Source organism: Loxodonta africana, chromosome 17, assembly GCF_030014295.1.
Source record: "Loxodonta africana isolate mLoxAfr1 chromosome 17, mLoxAfr1.hap2, whole genome shotgun sequence".
NCBI classification, from domain to species: Eukaryota; Metazoa; Chordata; class Mammalia; order Proboscidea; family Elephantidae; genus Loxodonta; species Loxodonta africana.
This window is the reverse complement of record NC_087358.1, coordinates 34,545,301-34,572,020: the sequence shown is the minus strand read 5'-3', so window position 1 is coordinate 34,572,020 and position 26,720 is coordinate 34,545,301. Positions and strand designations below refer to the sequence as shown.

At 38.6% G+C, this 26,720-nt stretch overlaps 1 protein-coding gene across 4 annotated transcripts in view; it reads left to right on the top strand.

Annotated features, from left to right (window-relative positions):
• The window catches only part of PIBF1 (progesterone immunomodulatory binding factor 1), a 231,565-nt gene extending 205,179 nt beyond the window's left edge, over positions 1 to 26,386 (top strand). For 2 of the 4 annotated variants that reach the window (XM_010589414.3, XM_010589413.3), the window contains exons 17-19: positions 8,341 to 8,514; positions 13,843 to 13,947; positions 25,843 to 26,386. In XM_010589414.3, coding sequence (XP_010587716.2) covers positions 8,341 to 8,514; positions 13,843 to 13,947; positions 25,843 to 25,893 — 330 coding nt within the window. In that variant the 3' untranslated portion in view covers positions 25,894 to 26,386. Of the gene's footprint in view, positions 1 to 8,340; positions 8,515 to 13,842; positions 13,948 to 22,470; positions 23,749 to 25,842 lie in introns of those variants that run through there. The other 2 variants (XM_010589415.3, XM_064270047.1) reach the window with 2 other exon arrangements.
• Positions 26,387 to 26,720: the final 334 nt, after the last annotated feature.

Genomic DNA, 26,720 nt, shown 5'->3' with positions numbered 1-26,720 from the left:
AGGGAAGAAAAGTAGTGATAAAATAAAACAATATTGGCAAAATTAGATTAATGATTGCTTAGGGCTAGGGGTGGGATGGAGAAGTGGGAGAGGCAGGGGAGGAGAGGGAGATAGCTGAAAAGTACAGGGTTTCTTGAGATAATGAAAATAGTCCAAAATTGACTGTGCTAATATGGTGGCAAAATGGTTAAGCACTGAGCTGCTAACCAAAGGGTCAGTGGTCTGAACCCACCCAGTGAGTCCACAGGAGAAAAGACCTGGCAGTCTGTTCCTTTAAAGATTCAGCCTAGAAAACCCTTGGGGGCAGCTCTACTGTGTCCAGTAAGGTCGCTGTGAATTGGAGTCAGCTTGACGGCACACAGCAGCAGCAACAATGTGGTTAAACATATCTGTGAACATACCAAAAACCATTGAATTGTACGCTTTGAATGAGTTAATCGTGTGCTATGTGAATTATATCTCAAAGTTATTTTAAAAAACCAATATTGGCAAAAGGTTGGGTATTGTTGAAGTTGAACAGTTTTAGTTGGAAGTTGTCTTAGAGTTTTCTGACACATAAAAATAACCATCACAGGGGCTCTGTACGCTATGCTGTCTACTTTTGTGTATGTTTGAAATAGTCTATAATAAAACTTTTTTTTAATTTCCTTTTAGATGAAGTCAAAGATCTAAAATATGAGCTTAGTTTAAAAACAAAGTTGATTTTTTACATGGTGGTATCTCAAGTAGGAAAGACACACAGAATTGCCTGGTTTATTAGTTCTGATACGTTGTTATTCCTGTATGAAAGCCCTTACATTTAATTAACCTCAAGTGGCACACATAGTTTGCATTATACTTGTCAGAGCTATTTTCATCAAGAAATGCCATCTATGTGTCCCCTTGCCAACATCTTTGCAGAGTTTACAACTTTCAGCAACTTATTGGCATCGACTATGCAATACTATTAAGCAGCTGCTCTGCAGTTGAGCTGTTCTGATATGCCCCCACTCTGTGCAGACGGTTAATATTAAATGACTCAGATACGCTTTCGGATTCAAGAAAGCAATTTATCTCTAGTACAGAGATTGTTCGGGGCAATCATCATTAGTCATCGTCATTCGGAAGTTTCATGAGAATGTCCCTGCCCTTAAAATAAATAATGCCAGACTTTTCTATTTTGAAGAATAATTATGGTACCGTAATATGATTCTTGTTGTCGTTTTTAGTTTTATGCTAATTTTCAAGTGTATCATCAGAATTAATTCTTCATTCATTAATTCTAATGAATGGTGCATTCATTTTTTTAGTAACTAATTTTCATATGTATTTGATATAGTAGAATTATAACATGTACTATTAACTTTTTGAAAGTTAGTATAAAACCATATCAGAAGTATAAAAGGAGGAGAGTTTGGGGGCATGGTATTTTTGCAGCATTTGAGTTTTACAATGAATGAGTAATGCTTTTACAATTTAAAAAACAGGAGTTTTAAAAAATATTTTGGGAAATGACTCTAAATTGGTAGAGCGTCTGCCAGGAGTGGGCTAGAACTGCCACAATGAAGGGACTCCAGAGTAGAACACGTTTTGTCCGTTTGGGGGAAGGATGCTACTGCTTGCTGCTTTCTAGAGGCAGAAGACCCTAGAGTGAAGCGTGCTCTACAGATTATCTTGTCCACGTATACAGAGATCCTAATCACCCCTCTCATTCAGATGGGTGGCCCATGACAGCAGAAAATACATGGAAGCCAAGCCTTCATTGATAAATTAGAACACACCACCAAGAACCATCAGGCACTTGAGGAAAATGAATAACACAAAAGGGAAAAAAAAACACAATAAACAAATAGAGAAACTAATCCCCTCTCCCAGAGAAATCAAAAAAATTCTGGAGCGGAAAAGAACTTACAAAGTGTTATAGTTTCTTCACAAAGATTTGAGAAAGTAGTATTTCCATACAACAAGAAACAGTGAACAAAAAAAGAATTTGTGAAATTTTCAAAAATTGATAAAATCAAAATTATGAAGTTACTCTAAGTAAAAATGCCAGTAGAAGGATGTGAGAAATGTTACAATACTCCTCTAAAACTTATCAAAAAATAAAAAGATTGAAATTAAAAGGGAAACGCTGAACACTATAGAATATTGCAGAGAGAAAGAAGTAAGAATCATCTTGGCATACTTCTCAGAAACTTGATTTTAGAAGGCAGAGAAAATCAAAATTATGAAGAAAAGCATGATACTGTCTTCCACAGTACCGTATCAAAAAAGCACTAAATTGTATGCCATTAAAAACAAAAGAAAAAAAAGGGAGATGCAAGAAATGTGGAACTTGCCAAGATGTGCAATAAAAAGAAATGTCAGGATAACAGCTGCACCTCTGGCCCAAAAGCAGTTGGTACAGAATTGATCCCAGTAAACAACATGGTTAGGAAGCTAGATAATCTTAAGTAATATGGGGGTGAGGGGAGCATATATTCTATCAGTGAGAAAAAGTAAAGGCAAAAACCCTGAGAAGAGACGGAAAAAATCTCTTTAAGAATGTCAAGGTCCAAATAGGAACCTAAGTAAACAGCATGATTTTGAGCAGTAGATGCCATGTAAGAAAAAGAGTCCAGTTGAACTCTTAATAAGTGAAATATTCTCCTTCGAACAACATAGGTTCCTTTTCTGTGGACCACATGAACTCTCTGCTCTGCAGTGAACAGTATTTACAAATCATTAGGCAGTACTACAAATAAACCTACACAGCAATCAGAAAAGAACAGGGCAAAGCAGAAACACTAAGAGCAGAATCTTAAATAGGAGTTGGAGCCAGGAATCAGGAGCAAACGAGAATAGGACAAGAACTTGAACGAGGCTAGGAACAAACCGGAAGAATTCAAGTCGATATCATCTCAACCAAAGGATTCCATTTTATAATGACCAATATGTTTTCTAGTTCTTGCATGTTATTTTGGTACATTTACTGTTTATTTGCCAGTTTGTGAATTGGGATTTTGTGAATTGTGATCATTTCATTGTTATAGTAACACCAGTTAGGGCGTGTCATGGATTGAATTGTGTCCCCCCAAAATATGTGCCAACTTGGCTAGGCCATGATTCTCAGTATTGTGTGGTTGTCCACCCTTTTGTGATCTGATGTGATTTTCTTTTGTGTTGTAAATCCTACCTCTAAGATGTTAATGAGGCAGGATGAGAGGCAGTTATATTTATGAGTCAGGACTCAATCTACAGAGTTAAGTTGTATCTTGAGTCAATCTCTTTTGAGATATAAAAGGGAGCAAAGAGGAAAGGGACCTCCTACCACCAAGAATGAAAAACCAGGAGGGGAGCGCATCCTTTGGACTCAGGGCTCCAGGGCTAAGATCTCTTAGATCAGGGGAAGATTGATGACAAGGACCTTCCCCCAGAGCTGACAGAGAGAGAGAAAGCCTTCCCCTGGAGCTGGCACCCTGAATTTGGACTTCTAGCCTCCTAAACTCTGAGAGAATAAATTTCTCTTTGTTAAAGCCATCCACTTGTGGTATTTCTGTCATAGTGGCACTAGATAAATAAAACAGGGCAGGGCAATATATGTCAAAAATATAGATAAAAGATATATTAAAGTATTTTCATGGTGAGGAAGACCCAACATTATAAAGAAGCCAGTTGTTGTTATGTTTCTTTTAATTCAGCATAATCCTACTCCAGTCCCCAAGAATATAGCCAGAAAACTATTTCAATCATTAAACACTAAAACAGTGTGAAATTGGTATATGCGTAAACAGATCATTGGAACAGGGCCCAAAAGTCCAGAAATAGACCATACACTTATGGAAGTTTAGTATATTGATAAAGATAGCATCTCAAATTAGTGAGGGAAAAAATGGTCTCTTCAATACATGGAATTATTACTATAGGATAGCCATCTCGGACAGGGGTTGTGGGACAGGAGAGAAATGTTGGATCCATACCTTTCACCATAAACTAGGCTAACCTTGGCTAAACTGCAAACAGATCAAAGATACAAATGTTTGAAAAAGAAACCATGAAAGTAACTTGAGAAAAAATGGAAGAAGAAAACAGAAGACCATAAAGGAAGCCACTGAAGAAAAGATTGACACATTCAGGTATACCAGAACCAATACATTCTGCATTAAAAAAAAAAAAAAGCATAAACAAAGTCAAAGATAAATTGGAAATATATTTGCCACTCACGTGGCAAAGGACTAATTTTCCTAGTATATAAAGAGCCCCCAAAAATGAATAAAATGACTTAACAACCCAGCATAAAAATGGGCCAAGGACGTTCACAGAAAAGGAAATAGCCTTAAATATATGAAAAACTGCTCAACCTAACTACAGAAGAAATGCAAATTAAACATACTCAAATACTTATCAGAATGGCAAAAATCCCAAAAGGTAACCCAAGCTTGCATTTTATCAATTAAGAAACTAAAGCTCACTGAACCAGAGTAAGTTGCCTGAGTTTACACAATCAGTAATAGAGTCAGAAACAGAGGTATACATGGTTTCAGCGACATCTAGGTCGATTGGCGTAACAAAATGTATTAAGAAAACGTTCTGCATTCCACTTTGGTGAGAGGCATCTGGGGTCTTAAACACCAGCAAGCAGCCATCTAAGATGCAAAAATTGGTCTCAACCCACCTGGAGCAAAGGAGTATGCAGACCACCAAAGACACAAGGTAAATATGAGCCCAGGAGACAGAAAGGGCCACATGACCCAGAGACTCCGTCAGTCTGGGACCTGAAGAACTAGATGGTGCCAGGCTACCACCTATTACTGCCCTGACAGAGCTCAACAGAGAATCCGTAATGGAGCAGGAGAAAAGTGGGATGCAGATCTTAAATTCTCGTAGAAAGACCAGGCTTAATGGTCTGACTGAGACCAGAGGGACCCTGACGATCATGGTCCACAGACTCTCTGATAGCCCAAGATTGGAACGATTCCCATAACCAACTCTACAGACAGGGATTGGTCTGGACTGTAAGATAGACAATGATGCTGGTGAGGAGTGAACTTTGGGGCTCAAGTAGACACATGACACTATGTGGGCGACTCCTGTCTGGTAGCAAGATAAGAAGGAAGAGGGGGACAGGAGCTGGTTGAATGGACACAGGGAGTACAGGGTGGAGAGGAGGAATGTGCTGTCTCATTAAGGGGAGAGCAGCTGGGAGTACGTGGTGGCATGTGTATGGCTTTTTGTATGAGAGACTGACTTGATTTGTGAACTTGCACCTAAAGCACAATAAATAAATTTTTTTTTTTAAATAGAGATATGTTTAACTTCTGGCCTAATACTAAAATATTTCTACTATGTGTGCTTGGCATATGTATGATCAGTCTATGATGATATCGTGGATACTACTTGATGTTAAAGTAGGATGTTTTTAGTTCTCATTACCATTGACATAAAAGAGATCAGCATTTAAATCAAACATAACAAAACTGAACAAAATTGTTCTAAATATTATTGTGGTATCCATTATAACTGTATTATTCTAATAGGGATTTTACAGAATTTTATTACTTTTTATATTAGTTTCCTGGGGCTGCCGTAACAAAATACTACAAACTAGATGACTTTGAACAACAGAAATTTATTCTCTCTTAGTTCTGGAGGCTAGAAGTTCAAATCAAGATGTAGGCAAGGCTGTGCTCCCTCTGAAGACTCTAGGGAAGGGTCCTTCCTTGACTCTTCCAGCTTCTAGTGGCTCCTGGCATTCCTTGGCTTGTGGCAGCATCACTCCAGTCCTGGCTCCATATTCTAATGTCCATCTTCTCCTTTTGTGTATCTGTGTCTCTACTTGGCCTTCTTACAAGAACACCAGTCATTGGATTCAGGGCTCACACTAATCCAGAGCGACCTCATTTTAGCTTAATTAATTACACCTGCAAAGACTATTTCCAAATAAGGTCACATTCTGAATTTCCAGGTGAACATGAGTTTTAGGGGACACTATTAAACAATTTTAAAGTGTTCTTTACCTGAATTTCAGAAACCGTGGTGCCACTGTTTGTACTATCAGATGAACAAAAGTAGTGCTGTGACAGTACCCCGAATTGGGGTGATCCTGGGTCTGGGTATGGCAAAGCTGTGTGCATTTTTCTTGGCTATCCTGACCTGCATCAGGGGTGATCTGTGTCCTTAACTGCTCCGATAACTCCAACAGAGGGGACCCAAACAGGAAGAAAATTTATGGGCTCGTCTAGGGCATTCGGGGGCCATAGCCCTTTTTTCCCTCCTCATTTCTTCCCCTCCTCCCTTCCCCCAGCAAGTAGGACAAACTAAACTCTACTTACTTATCTGTAGCATAGTGGTAGGCTGTGTTGGAGATAATTTTTTCCTGTTATTTTATCTTATCTTCAGGCCAAGAGACAAAAATTATGGCTAATAAAAAAATGTTCTTTCAAGAGTGTGCTGTCTCATTAGGGGGAGAGCAGCTAGAAGTACATAGCAAGGTGTGCATAAGATTTTGTATGAGAGACTGACCTGATCCGTAAACTCTCACTTAAAGCACAATTTTTAAAAAAAAAAAAAAAGTCCTTTCAGATAGAAAGCTGTTTTTTCGGGAAGCTGGGAGACCATCATCTCCCCTTTCCCTTCTCCTTACCTTGGCAAGTGGAACAGAGCTGAAATCTACCAGACATGTTTAACATTAGATCAGTGGTTGTGTATTAGAGGAGCATATAAATGGAATAACACAATCTTGAAAACAAAGAGAGCCCCCAGTTGGGCTGGACTATAAGAAAGAAAATGATACTGGTGAGGAGTGAGCTTCTTGGATCAAGTAGACACGTGAGACTGTGTGTGCAGCTCCTGTCTGCAGGGGAGGTGAGAAGGCAGAGGGGGGCAGAAGCTGGCTGAATAGACACAGGAATATAGCAAGGTGCATGTAAGGTTTTGTATGAGGGACTGACTTGATTTGTAAACTTTCACTTAAAGCACAATAAAAATTAAAAGAAATGATCACTTGTTGAATTTTGTAGTAGAATCAGAGAATTATATCACAATTATCTGAAATGGTTATTAAAGTACTCCTTCCAACAACAAAAAAAAAGAGCCCCCAAAAGGCTCAAATAATGTGTATCAAACTGGTAATATCTAAAGGTGCACACACTCTCGTGTGCACTGACCAGGCCAGCCCCAGTACGGAAAAAGAGAAAGAGGATTCTGGCAGCATTTCTTCCAGCTCCTCTCCTGTCCCTAAGATCTATTAGGGCTATGTGGCTTAAATTCAGCAGCTCTGTTTTAAAATACCCACTCAGGCTAGATGGTTCTAAATAGAACTAATGACTGCCAGAAAAGAAAGGCCTGTAGGAACTTGCTCTGATGTCTATAAACAGATCGGTAGAAGGGAGCAGAACATTCTATCAGCCATAGCTCTTGTCTCTTGACATGAGGATGAAATAAAATAATAGGAAAAAAATTACCTCCAACACAGCCTGCCACTATTCTACAGATAACTAAGGTAAAGGAGAGTTTAGTCTGTCATCTCTCCATTTGTTTGTGTTTGATTGAATTTGTTCAGTAATTCATTGTAAATATCCACTCAGTAGCATAAGGTGCTAAAGGTCTGACTGGGGTTGGGGGGGGCGGGGGTAATAGACAAAACAGGCTTGGAAAACGGAGTGGGTGAAAGTTTTTATCGAAACTCTTCAGTAAGTTCAGCATAATTCTTAGCTCAACAGGTAATTGATAAAATCAACTCCAGTTATCATTTGTAAAAGGGATAAGAGGATAATGGGGTTAAAGGAGTCCTGAAACTATATTAAACTTATTGTTTGAAACGCTGATTCATAGCCAAGAAAAAACAATTTCGACCTTTTATCCCTATTATCTTTTTCTAAGACTTCATAAGGAAATAATACAGTGTAAGGAGAAGTTCAGTGCCTAAATAACCTACTCAACGATGGTGTAGAAAAACTTCGGTGGAAAGTGGCTATGTCAGTGGTTTTCAAACTTATCTGTTCAGTAGAACTACCTGGGGTCTTTAAAACATTCCAAAGCCCAGGCCGTACTTCAGTCCAATTATCTCACAGCCTCTGGGGGTGGGACACAGGCATCAGGCGATCCCAGTGAGAGACAAGTTCGGAATCATTAGCCTGTGTAATGTTATGGTTATCATTTATCATATTGAAAGACTATTAATGATTATAAGATTTATGTGCATCACTGTTTTATATTAATATTTTGTAATTTTCACAACTTCCCTCTGTTAAATGTAGTGTAATTCCTTTCCAGTGTTTCTTCTACTTTCAAGAATAAAAATATTTGTTTTAATATCAGTCTGTATTAGCTTACTTGCTGAAACCATGCTTGTGATTTTTTTCTTTTTTCTTATACCAACAGGAATTGGCAGCAATGAAACAGATTCTTATTAATATGCGTAGTAAGCCTCATGAGGGCAGCTTACTTCTTACCAAAAAGGATTCAAAAACTGTGACAGAAAATCAGAAATCAGAGACTCTGGATGTGCCTAGAGAACATGATAGCAATATATTCATACCCACACCAACACTCTTTGTAAGTATAATTAAGAAAAAACTTAGAATTGTAATATCTCTGATTTTCATTAAATATATTTTGCTGAACTCTCTTAAATTTCATTCATGTTGGTTTTAAAATAATTTTAATACGTTTATGGGGGGCATTGAAAGATTATATTAATCCATTTTCTGAATATATTACCTGTCTTACAGTTAGTATTTGTGTCTTTTGTTTTCAATTAACATATAGGACTTACCCAGAAATGACCCTAAATCTAGAGCTTACATCACCCAAGTCTCCAGGGACTAATTATAGGGAAATCAGAAAGCCATTTTATATAATTTTTTTTTATTTTACTTCAGAATAAAAGGTATGCAAAATAACACCTGCCTCCTTTTATTTGTAAAATAGTATATTTTGCTCTAAGGGTTTCTTCATAAAGTATAAAAACAATCGTATTAAACTAGACTGAAATTAATTTGTGCACAGAAATTAGGCAAAGAAAAAGAAACTAGAAAATTTGGGATAAAAGGTAGAGAAAATAAATTATGGAATATTGAAAATGATATACTTTAACAAGTAATAAGAATGGAAATAAAAAGGCAACAGAGTCAAAGTAGAAGGAACATTAAATATTTTACTTTTATTCAACATTGTTTCCCAACAATTCTTTCATTCCTCAGGGGAAAGACTCAAAACTAGGAAGATTTCCTCTAAGATATTCTGATTCAGTGAGTCCCCAGAATTTGATTTTTTTAAACTCCCTACATAGTTATAATAATCAGTCAAGTATGGGAACTTCTGATCTAAGCCATTTCATTATACATTTGGATAATGCTACTCAAGATCAGTGAGATTGGAGAGATTTCTTAATGAATATATAATTCAACCTCCTTTGTCTTTTTGTTTTTAGTTTTTTTTTTTTTAATGATACAGAGTTACAATCTAGATCACGTAAGAAATAATTGCTGTAAGAATACATGTGGTGGTAATGGAGACTGAGCTGGCAGGATGGAGAAACAGGAAGCCTAGATTGACCAACCTGGGCTTTAGGGACTTCAGCAGCTGAGCACATGGATATTATCCTCTAGTGGTACATCAGCTTCTCTTTGTGTATATGTTGCTCTCCTAGTTCTGCTTACTCATAGTTTCTACTTCCTCGTAACTTTACCTTACTCAGAACCCTTTGTGCTGAGTCGTGTTTCTGTGCACACTTTCTTTATGTACTCATATAACCTAATTCTCCCTTTATTTTCCTAGAGCAAGAAGCTAACTGGTGCAGCTTATCCTTGTTGCATGATAATGCTATGTGGCAAGACTTCTTAAGGTTATTAGCCAGCCTTTTGAATAGCTGCTCTTGAGTCATGTACTCCCCCATCACCTTCCCCATCTCTCCCACCCCTATCAGCAACTGTGGCTATTGAGCAGATATAGCTGCCTGGAGCTGTTTATTTAGATGGACTGTGCCTATGGAAGTTTTCCTTAGAAAGGGGGCTGAGATGATGGCACAAAGTATGTCTGTTATGTTATAAGCTATAGGAAGAATACATGTTGAATATATAGACATTAATGTGAAAAGTAGGGTTAGATGAAAACCACAGGATACAACCAGGTACTTAAAGCCTGTCAGCACTCTCTAATCTGCTTTTCTCACCCACCCTGTTTCAGTCAATGAACTATTCCTTCTGACCCTGACCCTCCTACATTTCTAACTTTAACTTGGAAACCTAAATCTGACTTCTGAAATCCAGACTGTCTCCAGTACATAAGCAGTAGTTGTTGTTGTAGTTGTTACGTGCCATCGAGTCAGTTCTGACTCATAGCGACCCTATGTACAACAAAATGAAACTGCCCGGTCCTGCGCCATCCTAATTGTATGCTTGAGCCCGTCGTTGCAGCCACTGTGTCAGTCCATCTCAGTGAGGGTCTGCTTCTTTTTCGATGGCCTTCTACTTTACCAAGCATGATGTCCTTCTCCAGGGACTGACCCTTCCTGATAACATGTCCAAAATATGTGAGACGTAGTCTTGCCATCCTTGCTTCTAAGGAGCATTCTGGCTGTACTTCTTCCAAGACAGATTTGTTTTTCTTCTTCTGGCAGTCCATGGTATGTATATTCAATATTCTTCACCAACACCATAATGCAAAGACATCAATTCTTCTTCTTATTATTGTTATTATGTTCTTTAGGTGAACATTTGCAGAACAAACTAGCTTCTCATTAAACAATTAGTACACATACTATTTTGTGACATTAGTTACCAACCCTTCTCGACCTTGGGTTCCCTATTATCAGCTTTCCTGTTCCGTCCTGCCTTCTAGTCCCTGCCACTTGGCTGGTGTGCCCCTTTAGTCTAATTTTTTTTTTATGGGATTGTCCAATCTTTGGCTGAAGGGTGAACCTCAGGAGTGACTTCATTACTGAACTAGAAGCGTGTCCGGGGACCTTACTCTCAGGGTTTCTCCAGTCTGTGTTCAGGCCAGTAAGTCTGGTCTTCTTTTGTGTGTTAGGATTTTGTTCTACATTTTCCTCTGGCTCTGTCCAGAACCCTCTGTTGTGATCGCTGTCAGAGCAGTTAGTGGTGGTAGCTGGGCACCATCTAGTTGTACTGGACTTAGTCTGGTAGAGGCTGTGGTAGTTGTGGTTCATTAGTCCTTTGGACTAATCTTTCCCTTGTATCTTTGGTTTTCTTCATTCTACCTTGCTCTAGACAGGGTGGGACTAGTGGAGTGTCTTAGATGGCCACTCACAGGCTTTTTCAAAACCTCAGACACTACCCACCAAAATAGAATGTAGAATATTTTCTTTATAAACTATGTTATGCCAGTTGAGCTAGATGTTCCCCGAGACCATGGTCCCCACAGCCCTCAGCACAGTAATTCGGTTCCTCAGGGAATTTGGATGTGTCTATGCAGCAAAGGCGCCACTTCCTCTTCAGCCTTCCTCATTCATTGTCCAGCTTCTCCATGCGTATGAGACGATTGAAAACACTATGGCTTGGGTCAGGTACACCTTAGCCTTCAAGGTGACATCTTTGCTTTTCAACACTAAAGAGATCTTTTGCAGCAGATTTGCCCAATGCAATGCATCTTTTGATTTTTCAACTCCTGCTTCCATGGGTGTCGAGTGTGGATCCAAGGAAATGAAATCCTTGACAACTTCAGTTTTTTCTCCACTTACCGTGATGTTGCTTATTGGTCCAGTTGTGAGGATGCTTGTACCATTAAGATTTTTGAACCCTTGTGGCACAGTGGTTAAGAGCTTGGCTGCTAACCAAAAGGTTGGCAGTTCATATCCACCAGCTGCTCCTTGGAAACCCTATGGGGTAGTTCTCCTCTGTCCTGTAGGGTCACTATGAGTCAGATTCGACTCGAGGATAGTGGGTTTGGGTTTGGTTTTTTTTTTTTTTTTTTTTTTTTCCTAGGATTTTCCTCAGTACCTCAAGATAAGGTCACTCAGTGAGAATAAAATTAAGAAGATTCAAACTGTAAAATATTAAGTGGGTAGGGTTTTTCTTTACTTCTTTTTGCGCATCTGTATTTTTTTTTTCCCCTACCATAAGCTTTATCTCTTTTATAATATGGAGAACATTTTCAAAAGAAGTTATGAACTCAGTTGTGTCCTAACAAAAACTGAAAGGTAACACTGTCCCTGGGTGGCGCAAACAGTTTGCTCTCAACTACTAACCAAAAGGCTTGTGGTTCCAACCCACCCAGCAGTGCCACAAAAGAAAGACCTGATGCCCTGCATCCATAATGATTACAGCCAAGAAAACACTATGGAACAGTTTTGCTCTGTAACACATGGGGTTGCCACGAGGCTGAGTCAACACAACAGAATCAACTCCAGGGCAATGGGTGGGTCGGTCGGTCAGTCAGTTGGTTTTAATACTGTAAACCAGTCAAATCAAGGCTGTGTGCTAATGCAAAATTAGTAATGTGAACTGACCAGATGACCTGGGCCTTTTCTTATCTGTAAAATGGGAAGAGAAGTTACATGAAATGAGATCTGGACTGCTTACATGCTATGATTCTCTTAGGACACACATCATAATTTTTACAGTTATTCTTTTGAATATTTTCAACCTTCCATAACCATGTTTTTTTAATATTTTCTCTGATCTTATCTTGTTAATAAGGAATTTATGATTCAGATATTTGAAAATAATATCTAATAATTTCCTAATCTTACAGTTTCATAACTGAAATGAAAATAATGTTTCTAACTTACTTCTGAATCCCTTGGCTGAAATTATTTGATGTTGGCATTTTTTCCTGCTAGAAGATTCAAGGATGGATGGGTAAATGAACGTATGGGTGCATGTTTGCATGTACGTTGAAAATGTGAGGAAACGTACACGTACGACCACTGCTAAGTGGGTAATGGGGTGGGTGCTGCACTACGATGTGGAGGAGGAGGGAAATTGGGACGTTTTACTTTATGTGCTTTTACATCATATGAATGTTTCGTAGTACACATGTGGTATTATGTATGAAGACAGCCCCATAAGGAGCATTTTACGTAAAAGCGCAAGCCATTGAAATCACAGGTGCGATGGAGTATTTGGATGTTGAATACACAAAGACTAGATTGAACTATAGAATGTAAGTGCTTTAAGGACAAAAGCTGTATTCCATTGCCTTGCACAGCTCATGAACAAAGCCAACCCTTAAATATTTGCCATTGGAGGAGGAAAAAATAACAATTATTTGCCTCCCCAGTTTAGTTAGGTTGGCTGTTAAAACTCTAAACTATATGGGGAACTTTAGTATTAAGCTAAACCACCCAAAAAAAAACCCAAACCCATTGCTTTAGAGTTGATTTCGACTCATAGCAACCCTACAGGACCAGGTAGAGCTGCCCCATAGAGTTTCCAAGGCTGTAATCTTTACTGAAGCAGGCTGCCATATCTTTCTCTGGCAGAGCAGCTGGTGGGTTCAAACTGCTGACCTTGCGGTTAGCAGTCAGACGCTTAACCACTGCAACCCCCGGGCACCCTACCTAAACCACAAGGAGAATGAGAGCAGCCTATTAGTGCCACTTCGGCCACGAACAAAATGTCAGCCTATTGCATTCAGAAACACTCAGTTCTTTCCCACTAATCATCTGCCTTCTCTCAAGGTGGCTTTTAACTGTGCTGGCCTATTTTTTTCTAGCCTCACTTGTCTCCTAAGAAAAACTGGAGCTCTACTAATCCTCTTTGCAGCAACATACCTTTTTCCTTCGAGAGCAGCTTGGGAATCTTTCAGTAGTTGTCTGTTGCCCTTCTATGCCAGAATACCGTTTATACTTAGAATTCACATCATTGTCACTAATTTCTGAATATCTCCCTAAAAGTACAGATTCTAACAACCTGTTTGTAGATTGTAGGCATTAAAATAAGAGTCTTATCTGCAAGTAGAGTGGGCAACATGGAAAGAATATGCCGGACCAGGATAAAGTGTATGAAGTGCTACAGTGAGTTTATGGTAAGGTTTAAAGCTTAGCATGTATTGGTTATCTCATTGGCTAGCATATGTTGGAGGGGTAAATTAAGCTTATGTAATTTCTACATAAATGAACGCTGTGATTCTCTGGAAGTAATTCAGAAGGCTACACATGGTCATCTGGAAGGGAAAAGAAATGTTCAGATGAGTACAGTTCACTTCAACAAGTTCATACCATCTCTATATGTAAAGGATTGAGTTGTGTCCCCCAAAAATATGTGTCAATGTGGTTAGGCCATGTGTAGTTGTCCTCCATTTTGTGATTTTCCTATGTGTTATAAATCATAATCTCTGCCTGTGGCTAAAAGGATTACTCAGGTCACCTCCCTAATCCAAAAGAGAGTTTCCCTGGGGTGTGGCCTGTACCACCTTTTATCTCTCAAGAGAGAAAAAGAAAGGGAAGCAAGCAGAGAGGTGGGGACCTCATACCACCAAGAAAGCAGCATCTTTTGGACCTGGGGTCCCTGTACCTGACAAGGACCTTCCTTCAGAGCCGACAGAGAAAGCCTTCCCCTGGAGCTGACACCCTGAATTTGGACTTTTAGCCCACTTTACTGTGAGGCAATAAATTTCTCTTTGTTAAAGCCATCCACTTGTGGTATTCCTGTTATGGCAGCACGAGATGACTAAGGCACTATGCAAGAACCTATAGCAGACATAGGATATTTGATCATAATGTACAGAATCAGCTTTAAAGACACCCCTACTCTGGAATCAAGGAAAAGTAAACAAACAACAGTATATAAGGTGAAATTGGCAGACAAGGGAAATAGAAACTACTGTGGAATTCAGAGAAAGAATAGATACTCAATGTTGGCAGGCTCTGGGAAAGCCTTGTGAGAAAGAATATTTGAGCTTGGCCTTAAAGAATGGCTAGGATTTTGGCAGGTGAAGATACCAGGTTAGAGTTAGAAATTCCAAGTGGAAAGAAAATACATTATTCATAAAGTATTTTCTAACTTGTGTCCTTTTCATTATTCAAGAATAGGATATTTAGTATGTATTTTCTTTATCTAGATTTTATTCCTGTCTTAGTCCATTCTTACATCTGACTTCAGTCATTTCACCACCTAGTAACACTTTCCTTTAGGAAAAAAGGGGGAAAAAATGTAGGTAGGTTATTATTGTTCACGAGGAAAATTCTATAATTTTCTTCAAAAATTGAACTTAGAGCTGAGGGCTGGGGACTGTTGTCTCGGGGAACATCTGTCTAGCTCAACTGGTACAACATAACTTATAAAGAAAATGTTCTACATCCTACTTTGGTGAGTAGTATCTGGGGTCCTAAAAGCTTGTGAGCGGCCATCTAAGATACTCCACTGGTCCTGCCCTGTCTGGAGCAAGAGAGAGTGAAGAAGACCAAAGACACAAGGGAAAGATTAGTCCAAAGGACTAATGGACCACATCTACCACAGCCTCCACCAGGCTGAGTCCAGCACAACTAGATGGTAACAGCCTACCAGCACCGACTGCACTGACAGGGATCACAATAGAAGGTCCCAGACAGAGCTGGAGAAAATGTAGAACAAAACTCTAACTCAGAAAAAAAGATCAGACTTACTGGCCTGACAGAAACAGGAGAAACCTGAGAGTATGGCCCCCAGACACCCTTTTGGCTCAGTAATGAAGTCACTCCTAAGGTTCACCCTTCAGCCAAAGACTAGACAGGCCCATAAAATAAAACAAGACTAATGGGCACACCAGCCAAGGGGCAAGGACAAGAAGGCAGGAGGGGACAGGAAAGCTGGTAATAGGGAGCCCAAGGTCAAGAAGGGGAGAGTGTTGACATGTCGTGGGGTTGACAACCAATGTCACAAAGCAACATGTGTATTAATTGTTTAATGAGAAACTAATTTGCTCTGTAAACCTGCATCTAAAATACAATTAAAAAAAAAATTGGGCTTAGTGGTTATTTGTAATACAGTAATGCAGTGAGTACAATTGAATGTATTAAGACAAACCAAAAAAACCAAACCCAGTGCCGTCAAGTCGATTCCGACTCAGAGCGACCCCATAGGACAGAGTAGAACTGCCCCATAGAGTTTCCGAGGAGCACCTGGCGGATTCAAACTGCCGACCCTTTAGTTAGCAGTCATAGCACTTAACCACTATGCCACCAGGGTTTCCGTATTAAGACAAGTGACACAGAGTGCCTCATTGGGCTAGCACTGCTACAGTGCCTCCCAACCTTGTTCACATCGTAACATACGTGGAAATGTATAATATTTGTATGAGACACTGGGATAAATGAACTTTGTAGGTAGGCTGAAGGGACTGCAGCCACCCCAGGCCCTGCCTGTGGCATTGGGGGCTGAGGGTCCAGTAGCTCATCATACCTGTGACACTTTCTTGGTACATTTTTTTTGGATGCTCTGATCTCACTGAGGAGCCCTGGTTGCGCAATGGTTGAGAATTTGGCTGTTAACCAAAAGGTAGGCAGTTTGAATCTACTAGCCACTCCTTGGGAACTGTCTGGGGCAGTTCTACTCTGTCCTGTAGATTGGCTGTGAATTGGAATCAACTGGAAGGCAACCGGTTTAACTGGTTCTGCTCTCACTGAGCTTGTCAACTTTTAATGTTGAAACTAGTTTTATCTCACCCAAGTGTGATCAGACCTCAAGATACCTGGCTATATGTAGTTACATTTTAAAAATAAAAAAATTTCAATTTCTAGTATCAGGACTATTCATTGTAGCCTCTTCCTGATGTAAGTTAGCTTATTAAGGAATTTCTGATATAGATGTAGGACCAGGAGGGTTGAATGATCTCAAAAGGTTTCATCTAGTGGTAGATTGACTTGGTAGAATCTTTCCTAGATTCATTTAAGTTGGGCCCCACTTATAAGCACTGGTAAGTATTTATTTATTTGACTCTCAGGTTATAGCTTTTTCAGACAACAAAATAATTATATCTATTAGACGTAGTCTTAAGTTTCCTTAGAGAAGTGGTACTGGTTAAACACTAATAGATTCTTAATCTGTACCTCTTTCTCTAGATTCCAGGAGTGTCTACCAGGTTTATTATGTCAGCGTTTATCAGTTATCATTCTTCCTCATTTTAACATATTTTCTCAATATGTTGTGATCTCCAAGTTATGTATTAATGTTTTAGTTGGCTACTTTTGGATGGCACAAGAGTTCCTATCTTATCAGTTATTTATCTCCAGAATCACATTGTTACATAGTAAATTACTTCTGGTAGATTTCCAGTTAATCCTGTAACTTGCTTCTGCCACGGCTTCCTGGGTTTTTCCTAAATCTGGAATACAGCTTACTGTGCGGCCTGTAACACTTCACTAACAACCCAAGGTTTTAATTAATGTTAATCTATACTGTTTCTTTATAACAATGACATATATAATTAACTTAAACCAGCACATAAAAATTAAGGCAATTGTTCCCAGTGTAAAAAGGCTACCTGTAAATAATTTACATGTGTAAGATTACAGCCCCAGGTCGTTATGAGTCGGAATCGACTCAGGACAACAATAACAAAATAATGTGAACTATATGTGTATATCAAATATATATGTGTATATACAGAACTTCACATAATGGAACCTGCTGGGGTCTTAAATTAAAAAAAAAAAAAACAGAAATGTGAAATAGCCAGAAAATAAAGGCCCTCCTGAATTTAAAGGTTAATTATTTTAATAACTGAGGAGGCATATAAAAATTTGTTATATAAAGCACCATCATATGTGTACTATGGGTAAATATCTTTATTAAGACAGTAGTATAAAAGAAACACTACTGTTCAAACAAGTCAGTGGAATTAAAATAAAACAGTTAATTGCATATCAGAATTATTTTATTGTGCCCATTTTTTGAACAGTTATCTAATAGGAGTCAGCACGCTTTTTTTTGTAAAGGGCAAGGTAGTAAATATTTTCGGCTTTGTGAGCCACATATAGCCTCAGCTGCATATTTTGTGTTTTGAGTTTCTTTTTTTTCTTACCTTTCTTTAAAAATGTCAAAACCATTCTTAACAGGAAGTTCATCCAAAAACAGTTGACGGGCCATAGTTTGCCGATCCCTGATCTAAGTCGAGTTACTCAATACTAATGAAGATTTTGTAAAGGCTTAGAAACTTCCAGTGTCTGAAACATAGAGCCATCACTAATGGAGAGTACCTCATTGACTGAAATATCTAGGAGTGAAGAATGTACATTTAATGAGCATCAAAAATCAACTTTCCGTAATCATAATTATCTACTTAGAGTTTGTTTGAATTTTGGTAATGATTAGACTTTGGTACTGAGATAGATGAGAAATCACTAGGACATATTCTATCCTAATGTGATTGGCAGAGAACTTGAATTTCAGACAATAATATGACTGAGAGCAGAAGTTCATCAATACAAGTATTGAACATACCAGTGAATTTGAATACAGCAGAACATGTTGCTTCCATACCTTACTGGTTATTATCATTTCCACTCAATATTTGGGATGTTTCTTAGAATCATAAATACTGCCCATCATGCTGATAAGGATAATGTTGCCTGATTATGTGGACTCTTTACTATGAGGTCGCCATGAGTCGGAATTGACTCTGTGGCACGGGGTTTGGTTGGTTTGGTGTTACTGCATTGTTGTTAGTGGCATTTTCTTTCATGTTGCGTAGGGGGAATTCTTAAGTAATAACTTCCATGAGACTTTATGGTTAGACTGAAACAAAACTGAGAGGCTTCTGTCGTGGCAGATCCAAACAGCATTCATTCATGTATTCATTCAAAAAATGTTTATTGAATCTCCACTTCATGCCAAGTACTATTCTTTCCAGGCAGTGGGGATTTAAAAAATCTTGACTCCATGAAACTTACATTCTTGGCTGGAGATAGACTATAACTAACAAAAATATGTGTACGTGTATATGGATATATATATATATATGAAGTCCAAATGTGAGAAATGGTATAAAGTAAAATAAAACAGGAAGATGAAAAAATGGGGAGGGGTGACCTTCCTGAGAAGGTGACAATGAAATAAAGACTTTAAGGAAGTTAGAGCACATGCTCAGGGTTTTTGAGCAGCTGGATTTTTCTAGATTCCATCATTATCTTATAATACGTAGGAAATTTTAAATGGCAGCATACCTAGATAAAAATAGATTCTGATAGAAACCTATTTTGCTGTTAAATACAGAAGAGTTTAGGTCCTATTACTTCATTTGTTTTTTTTGTTTTTTTTTTTTCATTTTTCCTATTTAGAGTGCAAAATATATAATAAAATATGACTTTTTTTTACAGCAAAATCCAAGTTACTAACATTAGAAACAATGCTGCCATTTCTCAAAACAATTTTTTTTATTTTTTACACTTAAAGATTACTCATTTTTACCTCCCTAATTTTTTTTTTTTTTTAATTATTGTACTTAAGATGAAGGTTTACAGAACAAACTAGCTTCTCATTAAACAGTTAGTACACATATTGTTTTGTGACGGTGGCTACCAGCCCCACAACCTGTCAACACTCTCCCTTCTCGACCTTGAGTTCCCTCTTACAAGTTTTCCTGTCCCCTCCTGCTTTCTAGTCCTTGCCCCTGGGCTGGCATGTCCATTTAGTCTCATTTTGTTTTTACGGGCCTGTCTAACCTTTGGCTGAAGTTGACAGAGAGAGAAAGCCTTCCCCTAGAGTTAGTACTCTGAATTTGGACTTCTAACCTAAACCGTGAGAGAATAAATTTCTGTTTATTAAAGCCATCCACTTGTGGTATTTCTATTATTACAGCACTAGGTGACTAAGGCAGAGGACTGCTTCATTTCATTATTTTATTGTTATTTATATTTAGTTAAATTCATTATTATTCATGCACTGTTGTTATTAGGTGCCTTTGAGTTGATTCCAACTCATTGTAACCCTATGTACAACAGAACGAAACACTGCCCAGTCCTGCACCATCCTCTCAGTCGTGGCTATGCTTGAGCCCATGGTTGCAGCCACTGTGTCAATCCATGTCATTGAGGGTCTTCCTCTTTTTCGCGGACGCTCTACCAAGCATGATGTCCTCCTCCAGGGACTAGTCCCTCCTAATAACATATCCAAAGTTCGTGACACAAAGTCCACCATCTTTGCTTCTAAAGAGCATTCCGGTTGTACTTAGTAACCTTAGTAGATCATTCAACCCGTCAAAGTCTGAGTTAACAAATCCATAAAATGTAGGTGCACCACTCCTAGGCCTGAACAGGCAATGGGAAGGGAGTGGGGCCTCCTTATGGAAACTTTGGTCTTCCATAGAAGAATTTAATTACTACCAAACTGTGGCCTGGCAAAGAAAGAGCTGGGGAATAAATACCCTCATTTCCTCTCCCACCTACAAACCGTTTGTGCCTCCCATTGGCTGAACCTAACCAGAAACCAGAAGGCAAGGCTGGCAGCCTCCTGGGGCTCAGAGCAGGTTCAACAAGAATGGAGAGTAAATCTGAGAACACACAGAATACCCAGCACAGGTATTTTTTGTTCTCTCCATATTACATACGAATAACTGAGAAGTCATTCACTTCCCCAAGCTTACAAAACTAGTACATGGCTGGAGCCTGTCTCCTCCCAGGGCCTGTGCTTTAACCATTGTGCTGTACTGTGCTCAAAACCATACAAAGTCAAAGGAAGCAGGGAGTACAGACCAGGCTCTTTACTGTGTACTGAAGATACAACATTAAACAAGATAAACACTGTAAATTATTTGAGGAAAAAAGTCAGCATCTTTAGGAATTGTGTTCTGCTAGTTCAGTATCCTAAGCAAATTGTTTAGTCTCTCAGATAAAGGCCTGGAGATAAGCATTTCAGGGCTGATACGTGGCCTTATGGAGCCCTGGTGGTGCAGTGGTTAAGAGCTCGGCTGCTAACCAAAAGGTCAGCAGTTGGAATTCACCAGCTGCTCCTTGGAAACCCTATGGGGCAGTTCTACTCTGTACTATAATAGGGTCGCTGTGAGTCAGAATCGACTCAGCAGTGACGAGTTACAGGTACGGTACACAGTGATTAAAGTGCTTAGCTGCTAACCAAAAGGTTGGTGCCTCAAAACCACAGCCGCTCAGCGGGAGAAAGATACATAGCAGTCTGCTCCCGTAAAGATTACAGCCTAGGAAACCCTATGGGGCAGTTCCGACTCAGACTGAACTTGATGTGTTGTGTAAGATGTGTCTTTATGAAGTTATCAGGGATAGATCCCTTCTGCCCTTTTCAACCATCCTTCGTGTTGTGTGGCTTCTGTTCTCAGATTCATAATATGGTTGCAATAGCCTTGGCCATCCCTTCTGCATTCTAAGCAGGAAGCAAAAGGAAGGGGTGGGGCCAAGACCATCTCCCATTGTAAAGGAGTTTTCCCATAAGCTGTTCAACATACATCGCATTGGCCAGAACTTAGTCATATGGCCACACCTCCCAGCAAAGTGGGCTGATAAATGTCATCTTCAACTGGGTGAGCACATTGGTGCCCTAATAAAATCAGAACTCTGTTGTCAAGACTAGATAAGCAGCAGCCGATGTCATATGGTTTTATTCATTTTTATATTCCCCAGTATCTAACACAAGGACCTGGCTCATAGTAAGTACTCAATAAATGCTATTGAAGTAATCTCAACTACAAATGATTTAGTTCAAAAGAAAGGATTAAAAGTAAATATGGAATGATCCTAAAGGGCCCTGTCTTCTAAGTTAAATTTCGTTGGAACAAGACAGTGATGATGACAATCACGCACAAAATAACCTGGCAATAAGGAACATACATTAATCCTATGGGAGCGAACCAAGAAGTTAATTTAAAATAGTTGTGATCAAAGGTCTGAAAACTCAAGTTGTGGACAAGCATTTACTGGGCAAATCTCCCACATTAACACATCTCAAGAAAGGATGTATAGCTTATAGGGGAAGGGATTGAATGCTATGGCCCAGACACAGGTAAAAGGAGAGCGGGTAGAACTCCCCCTGAAATTCTTGTACTGCTTTTTTTGAATATGTTGTTTTAGATGCCGTGGAGTCGATTCTGACTCATAGCAACCCCATGTGACAGTTAGACTGCCCCGTAGGGTTTTCTGGGCTATAATCCTTACAGGAACAGATCAGCAGGTGATCTGGGGGGCCGCTGGGTGGGTTCAAACTGCCAGCCTTTTGATTAGAAGTCAGACACTCAACCATTGCACCACCAGGGCTTCTTTTTTGACCACAATGGCTTCTTTTTAATATGAAGTTTTTATTTACTCTTTCCCCATACAAATATAATAGTAATAAAACTTTTCATATCAGTTGATTAAGAAAATGCAAATGTACAAACAAATTCTGTACCATTTGCTATGATCCTGAGGATGTATAACTTGGACTGTAGAAATTGCTTTCAAATTATTTTGTCTAGGATCCACAGTTAAGAAAACCATTTTATATTGTGACTGAGTGATGATCACAGTTTCTCAAACCAGAAGTTACCTTACTGTGGCAGTTACTCAGATATTTCTATTTTTTCTCAATTCTTATCTTTATCCACTAAATTGTATTTTGTAACCCATAGGTAGAGACCTGCATTTGAAAAACACCAGCATAGACATTCTTCTGTCACTGGGAATACTGAGAGGCTTAGACTTTTTCACCGACCCATCTTTTCCAATCACCCAGACTTTTTAGATGATATGAGAGAACCAAGCAATGCTGTTTTACTCTTAAGACTTGTCCTTATGTTCTGTGGCTATAAAAAACAAATAAAGCACTAATAAAACTGACAGACTTTCCTAACCAAATGATGAATTTATTTCTCATCACTGATTAATAAACTAGCATTCTGGCCTGCACTTTGGTTTCTTTTTGGTTTGATTAGCTTCAGCCACTTTTGAATTCTCTTGATAGACAGCATCTGACCTTTTCCAAGTGGCTTCTTTATTTTGCCCATGGAAGTATCTTTCTATAGCCAAACACAGAAAGACAAATATTGTATGTTTTCCTGTATGGTTCTACTTACATGAAATATCTAGAAAAGGCAACTTTATAGAGACAGACAGTAGATTAGCATTTACCATGGGCTGGAGGGAGGAAAGAATGGGGAGTTAATGCTTAATGGGCCCAGAGTTTCCGTTTTGGGCGATGAAGTTCTGGAAACACATAGAGATGATAGTTGTACAACACCGTGAATGTAATTAATGCCACTGAATTGTACACTTAAAAATTGTCAAAATAGCAAAAACTTACGTGTCGTATATATTATCACAATAAAATAGAATTTAGGGACTATTTAGAATGGATATAACAGGTGAAAAGGAGGAGAAATCTAAGATGAAGAGGAATCTAGCATTCCTGGTTTAAGTGACTGAGCAAATACTGATAAAAAAAAATAGCATTCACCAAAACAGAGAATATGGAGGAGTTGGGGAGTTCACGTTAACATACTGAATTTTAGTTGTTTTTGGGGACCATCCATGTGAAAGCATTTGTAGCTCAAGTTAGAGATACGAGTTTTTAAATAAGGGGGAAGGAGAGGGCTCACTGACTTATTTAAGTGGTAATTTTAGTTGGCCACAGCCATGAATAAGTTCAGAGGAGCTGATCACTGATGTTACTTCCAACATTTTGTGCATCAGGTACAACATATAAAACAATATTGGAAAGATAATGTGTACTTACCTATATGCCTATTTTCATATGTGTGTGCATGTGTATATATACACATACATATATATGTGTGTGTACGTATAAACCAAAAAACCAAATCCGTTGTCGTCAAGTTGATTCCAACTCATATCGGCCCTAATAGGACAGAGTAGAACAGCCCTATAGGGTTTCCAAGGAGCAGCTGGTGGATTCGAACTGCTGATGTTTTGGTTAGCAGCTGAACATTTAATCACTATAAGAAAAAAAAAAAAAAATTTTTTTTTTTTTTTTTTTACCACTAGGGCTCCAGCCAAACCCTCAACTCCAACTCAGCAACCCTATAGGACAGAATTTCTAAGGAGTGACTGGTGGATTTGAACTGCCGACCTTTTGGTTAGCAGCCTGAACTCTTAACCATTACACCACCAGGGCTCCAAAGAGTTGTTACTAGGTGCCATCCAGTCGGTTTCAACTCACAGCTATCCTATGTACAACAGAAGGAAATACTGCCCAGTCCTGCACCATCCTCAGAATCGTTGCTATGTTTGAACCCATTGTTGCAGCCACTGTGTCAGTCCGTCTCGTTGAGGCTCTTTGTCTTTTTTGCTAACCCTCTACTTTACCAAGCATGATGTCTTTCTCCAGGGAGTGGTCCCTCATGGTGACATATCCAAAGCATATGAGATGACGTCTTACCATCCTCACTTCTAAATAGCATTCTGGCTGTACTTCTTCCAAGACAGATTTGTTCATTCTTCTGGCAGTCAGTGATATATTCAGTGTTCTTCACCAACACTATAATTCAGAGGCATCAGTTCTTCCTTATTCGTTTTCCAGCTTTCACATGCATGTGAGACAATTGAAAATACCACAGCTTGAATCAGGGACACCTTAGTCCTCAAGGTGCCATCTTTACTTTTGAACACTTCTAAGAGGTCTTTTGCAACAGATTTGCCCAATGCAAACGTCATTTGATTTCTTGACTGCTGCTTCCATGAGTGATGATTGTGGATCCAAGTAAAACGAAGTCCTTGACAACTTCAGCGTTTTCTCAATTTATCATGATGTTGCTTATTGGTCCAATTGGGAAGATTTTTGTTTTCTTTATGTTGAGGTATAATCCATACTGATGACTGTAGACTTGGATCTTCATCAGTTAGTGCTTCAAGTCCTCTTTACCTTCAGCAAACAAGGTCATGTCATCTCCATGTCGCAGGTTGTTAATGAGTCTTGCTCCAGTCTTGATGCAGTGTTCTTTGTATGGTCCAGCTTCTCAGATTATTTGTTCAGCATACAGATTGCATAAGTATGGTGAAAGGATACAACCCTGACACACACCTTTCCTGAGTTTAAGTCATGTAATATCTCCTTGTTCTGTTCTTATGACTGCCTCTTGGTCTATGTACAGGTTCCACATGAGCACAATTAAGTGTTCTGGAGTTCCCCTTCTTCGCAATGTTACCTGTAATTTGTTATGATCCACGCAGTCAAGTGTATATATTTAGGAATGTGGTCCTTCTTAGTGTTAAGCAGATATAAGTGGGAAAGGAGTAAACTGCATATTTAATTGACTGTAATTTACTGTAGGATGGGGCAATGTTTTATTCTGTTATACATAAGGATGACATGAATTGGAGCTGACTCAGTGGCAACTAACAGCAGCAATCTATTGTATGAAATAGGATGCTTGGATTGGAATCATTGCCTTATGTAAGGAGTTCTGAGTGCTTTGTCTGAAACAGTTCCCTCCCCCTCCCCACCCCAGTTGTTTGGGTTTTCTTGTTTTGTTTTAGTATGCTGTACAGCCCAGCACTTTTCAGGCTGAAATGATTGAGCAAGAAACGAAGCAGCACTCTGGTAAATGCTTGGCATGTCAGAAGATCTAAAACAAAATAATCCAGACATAGTAATTCTTCAATAAATATTTATTATGTGGATGAATAGCCATATCTATACAGATAAGACAACTAAGAAGAAGTTTTGTCCTTGATTTTTATAATTCTCTTTGAAAATAGAATCAGTTCACAGGATATGTTAAATACAGGCTTTGAGCCCCGCCCTCCAACCCCCCGCCCCCCAAAAAAGAAAAACCACAGATGTGTTTTCTTCTACATACATACCGATTGTTTCTGTTACAAGACAAAACTTTTGGCTTAAGCAACCTTTTGATTTAAGGAAAGCAATTATTTACTGCAGTTTTACATAAAAAGCCTCAATGTATGTACTTAGCTCTGTGAATTGCCTCTCTTGACCTACTTACAAACATTTTACTTGATTTTTTTTTTTTTTTTCTTTTTTACAGACCAAAAAAGAAGCACCTGAATTGTCCAAGAAAGTAAAGATAAAGACCTAGAATTTTGGACGGATTTGCAATTTCTTTGTTTACTCTGGATATTTTTTTTTCTGATGGAAAAAGCTTATCTTAATCATGAACCTGACTTTTTTTTTTTAAATAACTAATTTAGAAGTTTATTTTAATTTAATGTTAAATTAACATTTTGGCATAATAATCAAAATATAGTATACTTTCTATTTGGTGTTATCAATTTTGATACAGAATAAAGTATACTGTATTTATTATTTAAATTTTGGAGCTTTCCTAATTGTTCAATACGTTTCAAAGTGTGTGGCTAAGACATTTTACATTTTAAAAAACTAAGAATCGTTTGTGAACTGTACTAGAAGACATTTCAGATATCTAATAATGGTGGTCAGATACCGTATGGATGGATACGGACTGCTCATTCTTTGGGCACTGTTTTTCCTTATATTTCATATTATTATTAACCAATAAAATTTGGTAGAAGGTCTGCTATACCATTGGTCAACTAAAAATCCGGCGGAAAGTCTGTTGTTAAATTGGTCAAAATAATGCTGGTCCAGATGCTGTATGGACAAAATTTCTTGTCATTAAATGTGTTCCCTTTCTTGTTTAAGATCCATAATTTAAAAAAGAGAGAAAGGGAGGAAGGAAAATTGTGGTGGGGGGGGTGTCTGTATGTATTTTTTAACCTGATATATATTCTCAATCTTGACACTATTGACATTTTAGGTCAGATAATTCTTTGTTTGGTGAGATGAGAGGTAGTGGGTAGTAGGATGTGAGGCAGTCCCATGTATTGTAGGATTTTTAGCAGCATCGTGGCATTCACCACCAGATGCCAGTAGCAAACCCACCCT